The 18,338-nt window shown below is 48.8% G+C and overlaps 1 protein-coding gene and 1 long non-coding RNA gene across 7 annotated transcripts in view; both read left to right on the forward strand.

Moving 5' to 3' along the window:
• The window catches only part of FGF12 (fibroblast growth factor 12), a 184,231-nt gene that overhangs the window by 100,630 nt on the left and 65,263 nt on the right, over window positions 1–18,338 (forward strand). For 2 of the 6 annotated variants that reach the window (XM_015871730.3, XM_085513598.1), the window contains exon 1: window positions 3,190–3,388. The exons of the other annotated variants lie outside the window; for them this stretch is intronic. In XM_015871730.3, the coding sequence (XP_015727216.1) occupies window positions 3,190–3,388 (199 nt within the window). Of the gene's footprint in view, window positions 1–3,189; window positions 3,389–18,338 lie in introns of those variants that run through there. 6 annotated transcript variants of the gene reach the window in all.
• Window positions 3,482–4,156, forward strand: LOC146758856 (uncharacterized). Its single transcript, XR_014933568.1, has 2 exons — window positions 3,482–3,619; window positions 4,006–4,156. It is a non-coding gene; the product is annotated as an uncharacterized LOC146758856 (long non-coding RNA).

Here is an 18,338-nt window from a genome sequence, read left to right on the forward strand (position 1 = left end):
TAGGCTTTTCTGCTTTGCTTGGCAGCCCACCTAAGATGACACATTTCCCCTGCAAGAATGACAGTGCAGGAGCGTGATGAGATTCGGTTCCCTGGCTCCAATTCTGGCCTCACTTGGTGCTGCTAAAAGCATGGGCTGCTCAGAACCGCTGCAAGCTGAGGTGTGATCCAGAGTGGTGCAGAGCAGGTGTGCATGCCAGTAATGTCACTAGGAGTTCATGGCACAGTGCCTGCATTGAGAACCAAACCATGGACTACTTGGCCATCTATAAATAAAGACCTGTGTGCTAGCAAACGCAATATTATATTCAGCTTCAGAAGCTCTGCTTTAATTTAATTCCATTACTGCAGAGGCTGAGAGACCAGGGAGAAGCATTTCTTCTTGGAGTTGCAGCAGCTCTCTTCTCAGATCCACAAATCACCAACAAACCCTGTGAGCAGCTTTATCACCCATTAGGATCATTTTTAAGTGCAGAGCCACTGCTTTGGGTTTGTGGCTACACAAGAAAATAAATGACAAAATAAGTGAAACTTATTTAAAATGGGGGGATAAAACAGAATTCTTTGACCAGACTCCAGTCAGAAAGTAGCTTTATGAAGAGCTGGAAAACCTCTTTCTTTGGGAGATATCAGATTTGCTCACATCCTTTGAAGATGGAGCTTTGGATAATTCACTGGCAATTCAGACAGTGATTCCCTGATTGCAAACAGCTTTCTTAAGGCCATGCCTGTACCTTGTACTGCAACATTCTTTGATGTCAAGTGAAATAATCCAGCAGAGAGAATTAAAATATGAAGCATTTTAGTTACAGGAAAGGAAAGAAAAATCTTTATTGATTGGGACAGTGAAATCTGCTTAAAAAAAAATGAATTGGCAGCTGTTAAAAAGAAATCCACAGCCTGGCATTTAGATCTCCTGAATGGCTGTGAATATCTTCCTCCCCCATTCTCTCCTGGAGAACCTGATTCCACCTCGTTGGCATCCACAGGATTATGAGTGAAAATCAGGAAGTAATGCTGGAGTTCAGCTCATCCTTGTAGTCACTGTGGGTGGATATTTCAGTTACCTTTCCCAATGCATTACAATAGTTAAGAGCTAAAGTTCTTGCTGCAAAGTGTTGGCACCACTTATTTTGCTGAAGTTGGTGATTCCCAGTTCCCCAGTTGGTTTAAAGGGCTCTTTTCATCCTGGCACCTTTGGGACTGGATTTAGTCTCACCTCGCCACTGTTACTTGTCCCATGATACTCGGAGCAGCTGAGATCTCCCGACCCTATGCTACCTCAGGTACCCTATTGCTCATCGCTTTCTGTATGCAGACATAGTAGCTCTTACTTGAACCTGAAAGCTGGCGAGCCGCCATTCTTAACGGCAGCAGCAACAGTCCATATGACCAGAGGCGTATTTCTACATCTTAAATTTAGTTCACTTTTGTGTGTGGAGATACGAAGGAGTCAACCCAGCTCAGGCGTGTTGCCCCGATCGGAGCATGTGCTGATAAGCCTGTGTTGTGACCTGGGACCAGCACTACAGCCTTCCAGACGAGGCAGCAGCCCCTCCAGCAGCGCAGCCCTGTCTCTGTCTAGTGAATAGGGGAAAGCAGTGGGGACGCCCAGCGGACAACTGAGCCCGGCGGCCGCGGAGGTGTCGGAGTCGGCTGCGCGCGTCTCCGGTGGCTCCTCGGGGGGGGGGCGGGTCGGGGCCGGCCGGTGCTGCGGGCCCAGGGATGCCCGTTTCCTGATGGGGGCGGCCCGGGGAGTCTCCCGAGAGCTGCCCGGGCGAAGGGGCAGAGCCACCGCGGAGCTGCAGTTGCCTCTCTCTGCCTGCGCGATTTTTTCTCATCCGAACCTCGATCACGTAGGATTGCGTAGAGAAGGGCGAGCGGGGAGCAGCTGCAATCCTCCCCGAGCCCGTAGCTCAGCTCCCGGCCGGCACCGACCGCCGCGGGGTTGCGGAGCTCCCCGTCGCTTTGGCAGCAGCCCCGCGCTGCGTGGGAGTCCGGGGGGGCGGCTTCCCCGGCCGCTCCCTCCCCTCTCCCCCCCCCCTTCGTTACAGCCGGGCTGAGCCGGAGGATGCGGGCGGGCGGCGGGTGCGGCGCGGCTCCTCCACGCCCCGTCGGGCGGCAACGCGAAGAGTCCTGAACCCCGCACGGAGCAACAGCAGCGGCAGCCGCACCCCCCCACACCGCCCTCCTCCTCCTCCTCCTCCCCTCCTCGCATCGCTCCTCCTGCTGCCGTCCCCGCCGCTGCAACCGGGCCCGGGGCTGCCCCGGTGCTGAGCGCCCGCGGCTCCCGCAGGGCCGGGCCGGACGATGCGGGCTGCTGCCGTCGGGGAGAGACGCGGCCGGGGCAGAAGCGGCGAGCGGGGCTGGAGAAGCTGCACCAGCCATGGCGTTGTGAGCCCGGGGCGCCGAGCTGCGGCGATGTGAGCCCGCACCCCCAGTCGGAGCTCTTCTTTTTTTTTTTTTTTTTTTTTTTTTTTTTTTTTTTTTTTTAAATTTATTTTAATTTTATTGCGTTGCCTCTTTTTGCCTTGTTCGCCAGCCTGGTGCTTTTTCTCGTGGCCGCTTTGCCTTCCCCTCCCGCCCTTCTCCGCGAGAGGAGTGGGGAGGGGGGGAAAAGAGGAAGAGGAGGAGTGCAAACAGAAATGCAGCGCGGCTCGCCCTGAGCCCGGCCGAGGGAGCGGAGCGGAGCCGCGGGACGCGTCCATGTGCGCGCAGTGCCGCGCCGCGCTTGGGAGCCACCGCGCTGGGGCCGGGGCCGGCTGCGGGCCCGGGGGGCTCTGACTCATCTCACGGCCCCTCGCCCCAGCGGTGCGGAGCGGAGCCGCACCACAGGGACCCGCGGATCCTCCGCGCACCCTCCTCTGGACACAGCAGGCGCCGGCGGACCGTTGCGAGCGGGGCGACCGCCTCCCGGATTTACAAGGCTCGGGGGCACCGCCGGCCCGGCCGGGATTTGCGCTCTCCGGGGACGGACCCATGGGCGGCGGGGTCCGGCGGCCAGCCATGGTTGTTAGCCGGGGCGCCCCGCTCCGCCTGGCCGGCTGAGCCCTCCCCGCTGCCGGGACTCGGGGCCGCAGCGCGCTAAGCGGGGCGTCCCCGTCCCCCCGGGGCGCGGCGGCGGCTCGGCCCCAGCGCGCTCCCCCGGACCGGAGCGGCGAGGCGAGGCGCGGGGGGCCCATGAGCGGCGATGGCAGCGGCTATCGCCAGCTCGTTGATCCGGCAGAAGCGGCAGGCGAGGGAGTCCAACAGCGACCGGGTGTCCGCCTCCAAACGCCGCTCCAGCCCCAGCAAGGACGGGCGCTCCCTCTGCGAGAGGCACGTCCTGGGGGTCTTCAGCAAAGTGCGCTTCTGCAGCGGCAGGAAAAGGCCGGTGAGGAGGAGACCGGGTGAGTACCGCTGGCCGGGGCCGTGGGGGCCGGCTCCGCGGCGCGGGGCAGCCCTGGTGTGTTCCCCGGGTGTCTCCAGCAGTCGGAAGAAGGGCTCGCTCCGCGCTCAACTTCGCCCGGGCGCTGCGGTTCCCCCCGAGGTTCGGGGTCGCTGGGCGCAGCCCTCCGCCGCAGCCCGAAGGAGGAAGCCAGCAGCTTAACCCACGGTCGTATTTTCCCACCTCCCTCTAGGTTCGCTTTTCAAATAACGTGCACTTATTTTCTGCATAGTGACAAGGGGATCGATAAGCCGAGGATCAATTAGAATCGTGGCCATTTGATATCTCGATCCCTCAAGTGCTGCTTCTTGAGCTGAGTTGCATAGGGAATTTCCTTAGCTCTGAAAACCTTCCAGATGGCAGCTGCATAACTGTTAGACCTAATATTGAGCTTGCAAGAGTTTTGTAATGCATTTTGGGGCAGCCTTCTGTTCCTCTCTTTATTCTTTTGTACGTGTGTATGTGGGCTTAGTCTCTGTTCCTTGTGGAAAACTTCCACCCTGATGTACGTGTTGCTCACATTCCCATGAAGTCCCACCACCCACACGTTCAGTTCTGAGCAGTGCATTGTGCTTCCAGGTGTCCTTGGTCGGCGTGAGAACTCAGCACCTGGCAGGAGGAGGCCCTTCCTGAGTTCTCAATGGAATTACTATTTACTTCTTTTTTCTTTCATTGCTAGAAGCCACCACTAAGACAGAAACTAAAAATAAAACACAGGTTGCTTTGAGAAGCTGCTGTGAGCAGGTCCTTTCCTCAGGTGTTTGTTAGTATCATGGTTAAGTGTGATACACATCTACTCATCTCTTAGGGATGTGCTGTCAACCTGTGTAGTCTTCTCATATGTCCCATATATGTGCACCCTGCAGCAAGGTGTCAGCCAGCTGGTGGCTGTTCCTGGGGCTGTAGGCTGAGATGTGTGACCTGCACTCAAGGGAGGAACAAAAACAGGGAAAACCTCTCAGGTAAAAGGCCATTCATGGTTGTGATGGTTCCCCATCGAAGGGGAAGGAAGACTGGGTTGTTGTCAGAGTCCCCCATACGCAGCCTGTGAGGCAGGGGTTGTATTCATCTTGCAAAATGCTTCAGCATTCACAGAGTCTGCAAACCAGACTCATTAATGGTCTGTTCTAAAGCAAGTGCCAAGAGAAGATCCAAAATATTTGAAATACAGCGTGACTTGACATATTCAAAGGGAAAAATAATGCTGCTTTTCTCTTAATTTGTTCATCTTACGGTGAGTGGTAGCTTGTGGGCCATCCTATATCTTAATTACCTTCTGAATCCAGACCAAAAAGTGGCTCTTTACCCAAAAGTGTTGCCATTTTGTCTGAGGAATCCCTTTTTGTGGGATCAGGAGTGGGACTTAGGACTCTCATTGATGGAACCTCTTCTCATTCCTCTTTCCTCCCCGTCTGCTGTTGAGTGACATCCCTCAAGCCAAGGAGTCAAAGGGTGGGAACCATAAAACACAGGAGCCATCGCGACTGGAAAAGACCACAAAGATCATCACATCTGATGGCCAGCCCTCAACCCAAATCTAGATCTGTTTTCTAGATTTCCAGATGCTTTGTTGCGTTAATATTTGAGTGACTTTTACAGTGGGATGCCGCGGTCAGTCTTCTTACTGGTCCCATCTCAGTGCTCCCAGCTGCACAGGTGTAATTCTGCTTCCTTTGGATTCACTAAGTGCCCATGAAAAATCATTGAATTCTAAGAATTCCCTCCATTCGCATGGACTTCCTTGCTAAGGGAGGTGTTCGATAAGTTACACACCAGAGTGATTTAAGGAAGACTTTTTATTGACTGAGAGGAGGGATCAATGCTAGTCAGTGCTGTAAAAATAAAACTGTTCAGTCTTCAGAGCTGACAGTCAATCACTTGTAACCAGCACTGTATTCCATTTATAAAATTAAGCAAGTAGAGAAATTAATTTGCTTTAAAAAAATGCCTACAGCCCAGTTCCCTTTTGTCAGTCTTTAAATGAGAGATTGTTTTGGTGGTGTGTCCCACTCTTGTGCTCAGGTGTACTGCTCAGAGGGCTGCACACCGCTGGGTTTGCTGCTGTTCTCATTGTTGGTGCAGGGGTTGTGCTGTGCCCGCATTACTTATTCATTGCAGAGTCACTCCTGTGCATAGAAAATGACATGCAAATGAATTGAAACTAGTTTAAAGAAATGTGCATACATTGTGCAGTGACCCACAACCCCAGTGATTATGTGCGCTTAATGCGCATGGTGAGAGGAACGTGAGAAACACCCGTGTTCAAAAGAGGCAGATCCCATTTGGAAGTGGCACGCTGCTGGGGGAACTGTTGTTACCTTCCTAAACATGACCTTGTTTTACAGCTGTAGGGAGTAGCTGTTAAAATACTTCACTCTGACAGAGCGAACATCACATCTACAGTACCTGGCGAGCTCTGCCAAATGGAGAGAGTTCACCCTGTTGTGCAGACAGTGAAACTGAGTCACTGCCCAACACAGAGCCCCAGTTCCTCCTGTCCACCCCAGCACACTCCCCATGTTCTTTGCCTTTGTAAAGGAATGGTGTGAGCTTACGTCAATTAAGTGTTTATAATAAGCAACTCAGTGCTGCAACTAAAATATCCAGGAATGGTGCGCGTGAGCAGAGCTGCGTTTGGCACTGGTTGACACCGCGTGCTCCACTTCTCAGTTCTCTTGTTGTCGTAGGGAAGGGAGAGCTCACAGCTGGGAGAAGTTGGGGCTGGCTCGGCAATGGGTGTGGGAAGCTTTTTGGAAGCAGGTCCATGCAGGGACATCTTGTATAATCAGAGGTCTGGGTGCCTGGGGAAAACAGGCTGTGGTGATGTCTTAGCGGTCAGTGGCAGTAGACACCGTGCTGTAAAGCCAGCACTCGTTTCATCCACCTCGTGATGGGCAAGGGCAGCTCGCCCAGCGTGGTCTCCTTCTCTCTTTCTTATGTTCTTTTTTGTTATCTTTTCTACACACTTGGCTCTGTGGTACAACTTGTCAGTTTGAGGCAGGCCAACTAAGGACGCTGATGTGATGGACGGAGCTGCAGATTTGGGCACATGGGCTGAATCTCATTCTTGTGAATTAGTACAGGCTGTTGGCAGCAGTTGTGCAGGTGCCAAGCAAAACGTGTGTACGCTGAAGAGCACCTGCAGAGTTATATGTATAAAGTACAGCTAGAAAAGGTTAAAATATGTATTTGGTTCTGACCATAGGAACTTGCTGGAGGATTGCAAAGAAATTGACATGTGGCATGGCTTTTTGGTGCTGCTTCAGGAGATGTAGCCTTTAATTAAGGCTTGATTTAAAACAATAGATCCAAGAGTTGAATGCAGAAGACTGGGTATAGCTGCTCTCTCCTGGCTTCCTTGCCAAAAAATGGTGGAGCCAAGTGGATTCATCCCCTTTCTGGCTGAACTGAAGCCCCCAGGCATGCTCAGCAGTTTTGTAGTGCTAGCACTGGGTTGGTGGGTGCAGGTTGTTGTGCACACTGTTGCTTCATCACTTATTTTCACAGGCAAAGCTCACTTGGGCTCTGCAGCACCAGCCATTGCAGAGCATCATCTCCATCTTTTTGGGCTTTGTTTCTGCAAAAGGGCTTCCGACTCAGAATGCAAAGCTCAGGGTCACAAACAGTATTTGTTTCTTCCCTCAAGAACAAAAAACCAGCTCTGTGTTTTTTCCCCCCTTTTCCCCCCTCCCCTGTCTGATATGTATTCTGTTTCCCCGGGGAAAGGATGCTTTTCCTTAAGGAGATCTAAAGGCGTCTTGCAAAGTGAAGGAAATGGCTCATGTGTAGAGGAAAGCAACCCAGTAACTTAAAGCATCTTTTCCCTTTGCAGTATTTCTCATCTTGAATAACAGATGAAGATTTAGGACTTAAAATATATATAAATATATGTAGATAACTTTGCAGCAGTATGAGTGAAACATAAGAGCAGCTTCAGCTGAAGGACACAGAAGGACCTTGTTCATTCAAAGATTCATTTAAACATTTGAGAAGTCTGCCTATTCTGTAAGCTGTCAAATTCCCCGAGTCCATTGGATCACTGAATCATAGAATGCCTTGGGTTGGAACAGACCTGAAGGATCACCAAGTTCCAGCTCCCTGGTGCATGCAGAGTTGCCAGCTGCTAGATCAAGTACCAGCTCAGACTGCCCAGTGCTCCACCCAGCCTGGCCTTGAGTATCTCCAGGGATGGAGCAGCCACAGCTTCCCCAGGCATCAGTGCCAGCACCTCATTGCCCTCTCTGTGAAAAACTTAGCCAACATCTAATTTATATGTCCCCTCCTTTAGCTTAAAACCATTCCCCCTTTTCCAATCACTATCAACCCCTGTAAAAAGTTGATTTCCCTCCCTTAAATGTTGGAGTTGGATCTTTTCCAATTTCACATGGAGTGAAAGTGATGATTGAAGCTCCTGAAAGAAGCACTTTTTTAGTTCTCCGTTCATGTTCTCGTAGTTCTTGCTCACTTTTATGGTTATTGCTCTCAGTGGAGCTGAGGTACCTGACCAACCTGTGGAATTCGGTCACTGCGGTGTCCCGGAGCTCAGGGTGCATCTTAATGTTTCTCCTCACAGTTTGTGTGTGTGTGTCTGTGTACATCCAGCTGGGGGGGCCCATCGCACTGCTATTCTGTAGGTCTTGGTGCTGTCACACACCAGCTTGTGCTAGGATAAGGTGTGCTTGGAGGCAGTGACATTGCCTGGATGAAAAAAGCCCTTCAAGTGTTGGATGAAGGCACACGTGCCAAGTGTCTGGTGCTAATGAGTGCATCAATAATCAGGAGTAGGGAAAGGTTCCCTTCTGCTCGAGATAGCCCAGCAAATAGGTTTTTATCTATCAAATTGAGCCCTCGGGGTGGTATTACACACGTACGTGACTTCCAGATGTGGGGACTTGGAAGCACTGCAGGCTACTGGGTTGCTCCAGAGCATGGAAAACTCAGCTGCAACCCACTACGCAGCACAGGCTGCAGGTGAGCACATCAGTCAGCATGCACACAGTGCTGCTGCTGGGCTGGGTGTAGTCCATGCCAAGAAAATCCATGGAAATCATCCAGGCAACCAGGGGGTTGGGTGTCTGTTCTCTCCATTGCCTCAGTGGGAGCTGTGCTTGTGGGAGCAGTGAACACGGTTCACTAGCACAGTTACAAGCAGTGCAAATGAGTGATTCCTCCATCAACAGCCAAATGGAAGTCAGGGGGAAAGAGGTCCATGAGGGATTATTTTTCCTCCCCATAGAATAAAAATCTATATAAATCAGTTTAGCATTGACTTATCTGTTGGTTGTTTTAGTGTTGTGTTTGGTTTTTTTTGGTTTTTTTTTCTGAGGAAAATAGTTCAGTTTCACATGTATATTCTTTTAACTTCGAGATATACTTCTAAAAAAGATGTTATGAAATAATAAAAAAAGAAAGCTCATATTCCAAAAATACCAAAACAAAGTCAAGATTTTCTTCTTCCTTTCTTCTTTCTTTGTTTCCTGTCGTCCTTCCTTCCTTGCTTTGCTGAATTCAGCATGAAGTTAGAATAATTTCAGCAGAGCAGATACTGCATATTTTATCATATAAGAGGTCTATTACAAGAAAACTCCACAGCCCAAGTTGGGCAGTGAGGAGAGCAGAGCCGTCATGGGGGCTGGATGGGTAGGAAGGATCTCCCTGCTGCAAGACACAATTGAGATGTATCTCACTGTGTTGAGGAACAATTGCTAACTCACTTGGGTGTATCTGCTTTCCTCCTTTCCCCTCCCAAACAGTGCACACCAGGAACCGCATTTGTTCATCCCTCTGGCATTTGGTCCGTTTCGTGTGTTCCTCTGTTGATGGGGTGCATGTTATTTCTGGGATTCTTTTACTCCTGCGCAGCTGAAGCCAAGCAGTGATTTGTTGTTATTGAAATGAAAGCAATGATTTTAACAAGTAAACATGTCAGAGTTTGACATCCCTCTCATATTTGCAGACAGCTCAGCTTGGCAGGAGAAGGCGGCCAAGGGGGTAGAAGTGAACAGCCCTGAAGAGGCAGCCGTGTCCAGCCAGCTGGATGGCTGTTAGCACTCCTCCAGCTCTGGGGTAGCATCGCCGTTGTGACTGCATTGTTGCTGTGCCTCAGCTCCTTACCTGGGCTGCACACATTGTAGCCTGTCAGGAAACTGTATCCTTACACTCCCTGACATAGTGTATGGTTTGTCTGGTTCCCTAGCTAACTTTGTGTTAACACAGTATCCTCCCTCAGTGTAAGGCAAAACATTACATCTGTTGTTTTCCTTTCACTGTGTGCAGATGAACTCTGAAATAACTCGGCCTTTCTGGAGCCTGCTTGTGCTTTGCATCTGGGTTGCAAGTTGCAGATGCACTTTGTTCTCCTCACCCAGTGGCAGGGATTCCTGGAATCCATTGTTTTTAAAGGAGGATTTATGCTTTGACAGGAGTTGGGGTCATCATTCCATTTTTAAGAAAGGAAAACTTGAAATCTCAGACTGAAACAAAGGAAGAACAGAGCCAGGTCTTAGGGTTAATAGAACAAGTTCACTTAATTGATATTTATCTAGAACAACATCATTTGCTGCCCCTCCTCTTCTGGCTGCATGCATGGTTTCTTTGCTTAGCAGTCGCCACCCGTAAGGCCAGAACTGCCAAATAAACGCATTCCCTTCATTCCCCAAAGCAAAACTGTTTGCAAAAGGTCAAGTTGTATGGGATTGCTGCAAGTGAAGCCAGGCTGTGAAGAGCCAATCTACGCCTTCGAGAAAACTGAAAAATGGTGAAATGAGCAGGAAGGCACAGCAGTGCTGACTCCCAGGGACTCCAGAGCCCACAGGACATGCAAGCAATGCACACACTGGACCATCCACCTCCTTCTGGGCCATTTCTTTCCCTGGCATGGGGCCCGTAATCAGATCTGGGTCTAATTGCTGCCTGCGTGCACCTCACATCTCAGTTATCGATCTTCGCCGTTCATGCATGCATCCCTCAGGGGCTGACATCACGCTCCAGTGGGGATCATCTCTGACAGTGGCTAAAAGGGTTGGCAGAGCTTATGATACAGCCACCAGTGCTTTTCCAGTGTGACTGTATGCTCTTTAGGAGAGCATCTGCATGCCAGACAGGCTGAGAGAGCTGGGTCTGTTTGCCCTGCAAACGAGAAGGCTGCAGGGAGATCTGAGAGTGACCTCTCAGCACCCAAAGGTAGCTATAAGAAGGAAGGGGGCAGACTATTTAGCAGGGTCTGTGGTGATAGGACAAGGGGCCAAACTAAAAGGGGGGAGTTTTATATTGGACATAAGGAAGAAGGTTTTTACAGTAAGGGTGGTATGGCATGCCCAGAGAGGTGGTGGGTGCACCATCACTAGGGACACCCAAATTTGGGCTGGATGGGAGCCCTTATGGAGCTGTGAGCGTCCCTGTTCAGTGCAGGACACTTTGGACCAGATGGCCTATAAACGTTCCTTCCAACTCAAATGATTCTACAGTGAATCTCATTCCCAAGATGACAGCAGGGCAGGCAGAGGTGAACCTGCTCATCCCATTGGAGACCTTGTGGTCATCCACTGTGGGGAGCATTAGGTGGAGGGAGGTGGGTCGTGGCCTTCTCATACCATGAGCATTTTCATTAGATTGAAGGAATCTCTTGGCTCCAGTGCAAAATTTAAATTGTTCTGCAGGCAGATAAGGTGTGTTTTCACAAAGCAGAAGGAAGAAGAATTGGAACCACATGTCAGGCTTTGACTGTTTTTAGCGTGATCTTGCCCTTTGAAGTGTAATCTTGTTTCAGACCAGAGCGTCACAAGCATCACATTTTCTGTATGCACAGTTAGATGTTGTGTAATATTTGTTGGAATTTAGTAATGTGCTAATTTTGGGTCCAAAATGCTCAGAAACTGCTATGGGAAGGCTTAAGCTGTGTTAGTGCAGTGGATGCAGCAGGGGTGGCTCTGTTGTGTCCCCATCTTAGCAGGGTGTGCATGCTGGGCTCAGTCTTCCTTCAGCCTTGGGGTTCTGCAGGCTGGGGGACACTCATTTGCTAAATATTTGTGTATGAACTTTGCTCCCAATGTTTCTGCTTTGCAGCAGCCCACTTGGGGGCTGATCCCAGCCTGAGGAAAAGCTGAGCACTTGGTCTCTTCATGGAGTCACGTTTAACACCCAAATGAAATGCACTCAGTGGTTGTGGGCTCACACATAATATTTATGCCATCCTCTGTTTCACTCTGGGTGAATATTGCTGTAATTTTGGCTAATTATACAATACGTCAGGAAAAATTGCAGGGTGTTCCTCAAAATAAATAATGTATCTTATGTGCTCTGCTGCCCATACTTATGAGCATGCCTTAACCTTCAATAGCCAAAGCACTGACTGTGCTGGGAAATGACAGCAGAGGAGCTTTAGCTACAACTTCTTTTCCATTAAAATTCTCATATTTTTTTTTTCTGATATTCTTCACTTGAAAAGACTCAGCTTGCATAAAGCGGGGAACAGCCCTACATCTCTCCTTGATGCTTTCAGTTCCTGCCAGGCTTTGGTTTTCTCATCAGAGCTGCAGTCAGTACAGGTGTATAAAATCGCACTTGAAGGGGAAATGCTGTGAGAACCTGGCTGTTGCTGAAACACAGTGATCAGCAGAACAACAACCACGTTCTCAGGGAGCGGAAAACAATCCCAGCAGTGGAGCTGTAAGAAGAATTGGTTTTTTACCTCTCTAGTCAAATAAAGGAAGTTTGTGGGGAGGAGAGGATTCCAATCCAGTGCAAAATTTCACTCTACTTAAAATGAAACTTCAGCTTTTATCTCCGACTCTTTTAAAATCCTTTTTTCTTGTTCCATTGTGTTTCCAAAGAAAACATCTCAAATGAAAAGAATAAAAATCCACCCATTTCTGATCTCTTCCCCCCCCTCCCCCAGTAATGTGATGGAGTTTGTAGATGGCTTCAGCTGCTCTGCCTCTGAATTAGTGGGTAATTGGGGGACTGGATGGGTTGTAGGGTGACAGCTGCTCGTGGGCCTCCTAGAAGAGGGTGGCCTGGGAGTGGCATGCAGCAGTGGCCTCATGGCTGCATCCCTCTTTTCTGGTGCTTTATGTGGGTGGCTTCTTTCTCTGCCCCTTACCTCATGCTTGTATTAATATCCCTCTGAAGCTGATTCCCCAGATATGGGAGCTCCTGCATGAACAGCAGTGAATGCAAACACATCCTTTCCACCTACTCTACAAATGAGCAGTAGGCTTCCCTGGAGGGTCCTAGCTTTGTACAGCAAAGCAGGCATTGTGCAGAGGTTTGTACATGTCTGCTGCTTCGTACAGGGATGTGGGTAGGAGGCAGCGATGCTGGAGGGCTGATTGCTATTCCTCCTTGCAGACATGAGCACGGGAGTGCAAATCACTTCTCTGGATGCTCCTTTTGCCTACGAGGTGTCATTCTGCTCTGGTGACTCAATGGCAGTGACAGTAGGTGATTGCTTTGATGGGTGCTGTCAGCGTCTTGAGCCCATCATCTCTCTGAGTTAGGGAAATGTCATTTTCAGAAGCTTGTTCTTCAAATGCAGAGGCCATCCCTGTCAGCACAGCCTGTTATTTCATGTAATGCACCCTGAAAACACCAGTTATCTCTTGGTAGTTATTAGTCCTGGGTGGAGATTTGCACTTGAGATGAGTAAATACATGAGTGTATCACACAGCCCTATTGTCCTGGAGTCATTTTCTTCTCAAAATAAATCCCCTGTAATTAGAGGGTGCCTCCAACCTTGTAATCACGATGGACTGGAACTGGGCACGGCCTTTGTTCTGCATCCCTGGGAGAGCAGCTGGGATCAACTGCCTGGTGATGTTGGGGGCATTTTGCCCAATCAGGAAAGATTCCTTAGCATCATTCGGTTGCACTGTTTACACCTCTGCACCCCCAGACCAGCTGCTTGAGATGGAGCACGTCCTTCTGATCACAGACATTTTGCTGCCATTTTTTTTTTTTTTTTTCTATGGGAAAACACTTGATGGAACTGGGAAATGTCCTCCTTGCATCCCCAATTGGGTAGCTTTAGTGAATCATAGTCATGAGCTGAGATACAGAACTTACACCGACAGTACTGCATTTAATTGGAGACAATCACTTACTTAATTTTAACTCCAAACACCCAAGAGAACTTAGCAGCTTCTGGGTGGGAGCAAAATAAAGCACATTTTCCTCCTGTAGCTTTTCATCTTTTCCTCCCCAAGCTCCATGCTGACGACTGTCACCATAGTAATCTGCATGGAGCTTGCTGGTGCATTTGCGTGCTGAGTTAGTGCAAACCTTCATTAACTCTGCTTCCACAGGGAGATTTTGGTGCTCATCTCTGTCAGCATGTGTTTGTAATAGTTGGCTTATTGGGTGTTCTGGAACCTGTCCTTTCCAGGGAGGAGGAAATGCAGTTTCTGTGGTGGCACTGTACCTGTGGAGCTGATCTCAGTAAATGAGGAGAGGTTTATACCCTGACTTGAGTGCTGGGTTTGCTGTGGATTTGAGTGTGGTTGGGTGAGTCATAAATCAGCTTCCCAGTGTGACAGCTGCAGCCCAAATGGGGGGAATGAGAATAATGGGATGTGTAAGTTCCAGGCTCAAATGCTTAATTGTAAAAAACAAATGTTTGAAAAACACTGAGGTGAAATGTGCTCCTGAGCTGTGTTACAGGTGCCGTGATTACAGCTGCATCCTCAACAGAAATGTTGCATGGGCAGAGAGGGCAGACAGCAGTGCACCCAGCTGGGACAGCTCAGCTTTGATGTGCTTTGCAGTGCAGCGGGTGCTGGCTGGGCTGGTTCAGAGTCCCAGACAAATTTACTTTGCTGAAAGCAGGTAGAGGCATTGAGTCAGAGAGTGTCCTGCTACAGCAAACAAACAGGCATGTCTCCTGCCAAAATTATTCAGTTGTGCCTTCCTGCTACCTAACTGCAGGTTGCTGGATGTAAAATCGCTGCTTACTGGCCAAGCAAGAGGAGTCTTCTGTTGCTTGGTAGCTTATTGTGTGGGGAACAGTAATGCCAGAGCTTCATTTGAAGCCATAACCAGCACACAGGACCTCTTGACACACAATGCAGAGTGATTTTAGAAGCAGTTCTGCACCAGAACCCTCCAGGTGAGGCTTGTTTGTCAGCCAGAGAATTGCTGTGGATTGCGGGAGCCCCGGGAGCCAGTGACTGCAGTCCCTGACAAGTCACTAAACCCTTCATCTCCCAGGAAGCTACTGAAACCCAGCTCTGTCGAGATCCTCCCATTAGCTCAGTGAGCTGAGGTTAAGGTTACTCCTGTGAATAGTGTCTGGTTGAGTTCCTACAGGTCTCACAGTCCAGAGCCTCAGATAGATGTGTTGCAGTGAGGCAACATGCCCTGTGAATTGAAAGAAGTGGGACCGTGCAAACTACTCTTCTAAAGGTGCGTCAGCTGCAAATGACAGTTGTGCCCTATTCTGTGGTTGTTCACAGCTCAGGGTTCAGATTGGTTTGAGCCAGCCTGCAGTGCATGATGGAGATTGTAGGGTTTAAGGTACCTGGAGTTCAGACTGAAATACATGCCCGGGTCACATTTGTACTGCACTTTGCTGATAACAGTAAGCAACAGCATGTTCTCAGCAGGGCTTTGCTGAATGCTGCATTGGGTGCAGCATCTATCCACATTATGAAGAATTATTTTGCTTGTGTGCTTTCCATTTTGCAGTTATGAGGTGAGTTCCATATTAGACTTTGCAGGGGAATTGCCAAGTCACAGCCTGAACCAACAGCTGAACACCAAGTGAGAAGGTGTGGCCAACCCAGGGAGCTCAGGTGCAAGGTACCTGAATGACCAGAATGGGTGAAGCCAGGATCCACCCCTCCTCACCCTCACTAAAGGGTTAACAGCTGAGAAGGTAGTATCTTTCTGGATTGATACTATGCTCTTCTTAAGCTGTCACTGGTCATTGGAAGAGGTGGGCAAATTTTCATTCTTTTTTTTACCTGCTGTTGCTCTGTGGGGTTTGTAGCCCACGAAAAGGTGCTGTCGTTACCTTCTGTGCTGTATGAACTTGTTGGGGAGGTGTGATATGTTGGTTATTGGGTGACTGTTTTAAGAAGGGTGAGCAGCTCAATGCTGTATCTTCACCCTAGAGAAAACAAAAATAAAGCAGACTAATAGATGCTATGGAGACAGGCTTCGCTCTTGCTCTCTAGTGTTCTTGGGCTGTTCTGCTCTGTGCTCATGGCCATTGGGGGTGTTTTGTGGGGATGATTTTCCCCTGTACCTTTGGGGAGCACCACGTTTGAAGTATTGGAGCTCACTGTCTTGGTGTTAGGAGTGGCTCTGTTGCATTTCATCTGGTTTCCCCACCCTGAACAGCTGTGTGAGCAGCCAGAGCATGATCCCTTATGTGAGCATTCTAAAGCACAATGGCTTATAAAATAAGGACAAAAATATCCCTTGATGTATCACATGGGAATCTTAATAGCCTGGGGGCTGCGCTGGGAATAAATGCTGCATAGAAGTCTCTTGTGTTCAGACTGTACTTTGAGATCAAGGCAGTCATAACTTTTTCCTTAAATCCATTCTGAAACACTTGTCTTTGTCTTTAGGGAGCCGCTAAGTTACAGATGAAGTCTTGTCCATGTTAGTTTAGTTCTGTTTCTGTGGGGAAAGCTGATCTTGTAGCAAAGCAGGAGAGTGTGTGGAGGAGCCTGAGTGGGAGAAGAAGGTTTCTCTTGAGTGCACTGTGCAGTATTGCTCCTTTAAAGGCACCGAGATCCAAGTTCTCCTTACCTATACAATGGTGAGGTTCAAGAACAGATTTGAGTGATTCCTGGTGAATTCTGTGAGTTATAGGAAGAAAATGGTAATGGAGGGAATAGTACTTGGCTGTGCTGCAATTCTTTGTCTGTTCCTTATAGCTTGTTCTGTCTCCTATTGACTATAGTTTGAGGCAGTGTTACTGGGGGAACTCAGACAAAATCTTAGGGTTATGAACTTTCTTTTCCTCCCAGTATTTGTTGAAGCACTGGGAATGTTGTCTGCAAAGAATTGCTCTCTTCTGTATCTAACTGCTAAACTGTGGAAAACTTTCATTCCATTTTGTTGACTTTCTGCCTTGTGTTATGGCCTGTCAGGTTGTTCCTCCATCCTTAAGTGGCCACAAAGAGTTGCTGATTGTGTTAGTTTCTAAAAACAAAAAATCACTGAGATTTTCAGTGTGATTGCTGCAGCACAAGGGGTGACAATGCTGGAAGACTGTGATAAAATCACTGTTCTCTGGGATTGGAAAGAGGTGATGTTAAAATATATGACTAAAGTGAAGAGTCTGGCAAGAGCCAAGTGTGGAGTTGTGCCTTTGGGTTGGCTGGAAAAATACTACTCTGTGATTGCATGCCTCTCTTCATGTAATAACTCTTGGCTGAGCTTTGGAAAGAAGGATGGGTGCATCCTTGGTCCTTCTTAGAAGCAGGTTTTACCTTGAGGGTCTGGAAAAGGCTTTGTTTGCTGATGCTGCAGGGCTTCATAAATGAGCCTAGAATGCATGGATGCTGCTGAAGAAATGGCTCTGATCAGGGTGGAGGCAGAAGCACCACTGCTGTCACGCTGCATTAGAGACCAGAGGAACACATCAGTTTTGTGTGTGTCTTACCTCTCTGTTTCTCTCCTCTTGAGCTATTGTGAGCTTAGGACTGAGGACTGAGGACTGAGCCTCAAGCTTCAGCTGAAGTAGATCAGGTCAGAAAGAAGAGCATGGAAGAGCAGACTTCTCCAATCAGTCCCTTGGCAGGCACTGACTCAGAAAAACCCTGGTTTATGAGGCAGGCAGTTATTGGAGCTTAAGTCAGACCTTACTGTGTTTGTCATGTCCGTGATGAAGGTACTCTGGGGCTTTACTTTGTGTTTTTCTATTGTATCTGCCTTATGGTACAGCCCATCTATAGCAAGGATGTGGGGAAGTCCTGGTGCTGTTTAGATAAACTCTTAAGGTGACGGTCAGCTACTGATGGTGAGAGGCTTTGCTCTGTGTTGTACTCAGTAGGCTGCTAAGCGTAAGCGGTTTGCATGTCCTTCCAAAATGATTTGCATGATCCAAGTATAGCTTGGACAGCAAAAGACAAAAGCCTTCTGTCCTGTAGCTAAATCATCTTCCCACAAGGAAGAAGACAGGGCTGTTTTCATCTCCACTCCTTTTATCCTTCAGGGGATTTTGTGCAAGGTATTTTGCCTTCCCCTGTACACATAGAGCTTCGGGCTGCAGGGGTGTCTTTAAGCATGTCCTGCTGGGAGCTCTTCCATTTTGTGCAAAGTACTTAAAGATTTAATGAGAGAGTAAAAATGAGGCTGAGGCTCATTCAGGGACTGACCCATATGTCTCCTATTGGGGAATGCCTATTAGCACCTTTATTATTATTGTGGTATTAGATAAAAGGGAGAAAAGAGACACAGTTGAGGAGGGTGGAGCATTCAGCTGCGCATGAGAATACAGTTTTGCAATCCCTTCCATCCTGAATCAAGTTCCTGCATCCAACAAAATGGATCTTGCGTTTTGGAAAGAACAAAGCAAAATGCTTACTTCCAAGTGGACATATTTTGCTTCAGTTGACGTGTTCTCTTAGTAGATGGCCAATGTGGGCATACTTATTGTCCCTGAGCTGTGAATTTTGCTGGGAAAATGCCTTCCTGCAGTCTACACCATTTGGGTTACTATGAAATCGTGTTTTAAGGCAGCATGGAAACCAGCTGGCACTGATTTATTCATGGCAAGCATGTGCTTCAATGGATACAAAATAAAATCTGATTCTCTTGGGGCTGGTAGAGGGGTCCCCAAAGTTGTAATCCTTTACAGCCATCCACCCTGCTCTCCCTGCTGGCCATGGGGTTTGGTTGGAGGAAACCTGAGCTGAGGGGCCCTGTTCTCACCTGGAAGTCAGTGCAGGAGCATTAGGGAT

This window comes from Coturnix japonica, chromosome 12, assembly GCF_054131305.1.
Source record: "Coturnix japonica strain WE chromosome 12, WE-NBRP24, whole genome shotgun sequence".
Classification (NCBI taxonomy): domain Eukaryota; kingdom Metazoa; phylum Chordata; class Aves; order Galliformes; family Phasianidae; genus Coturnix; species Coturnix japonica.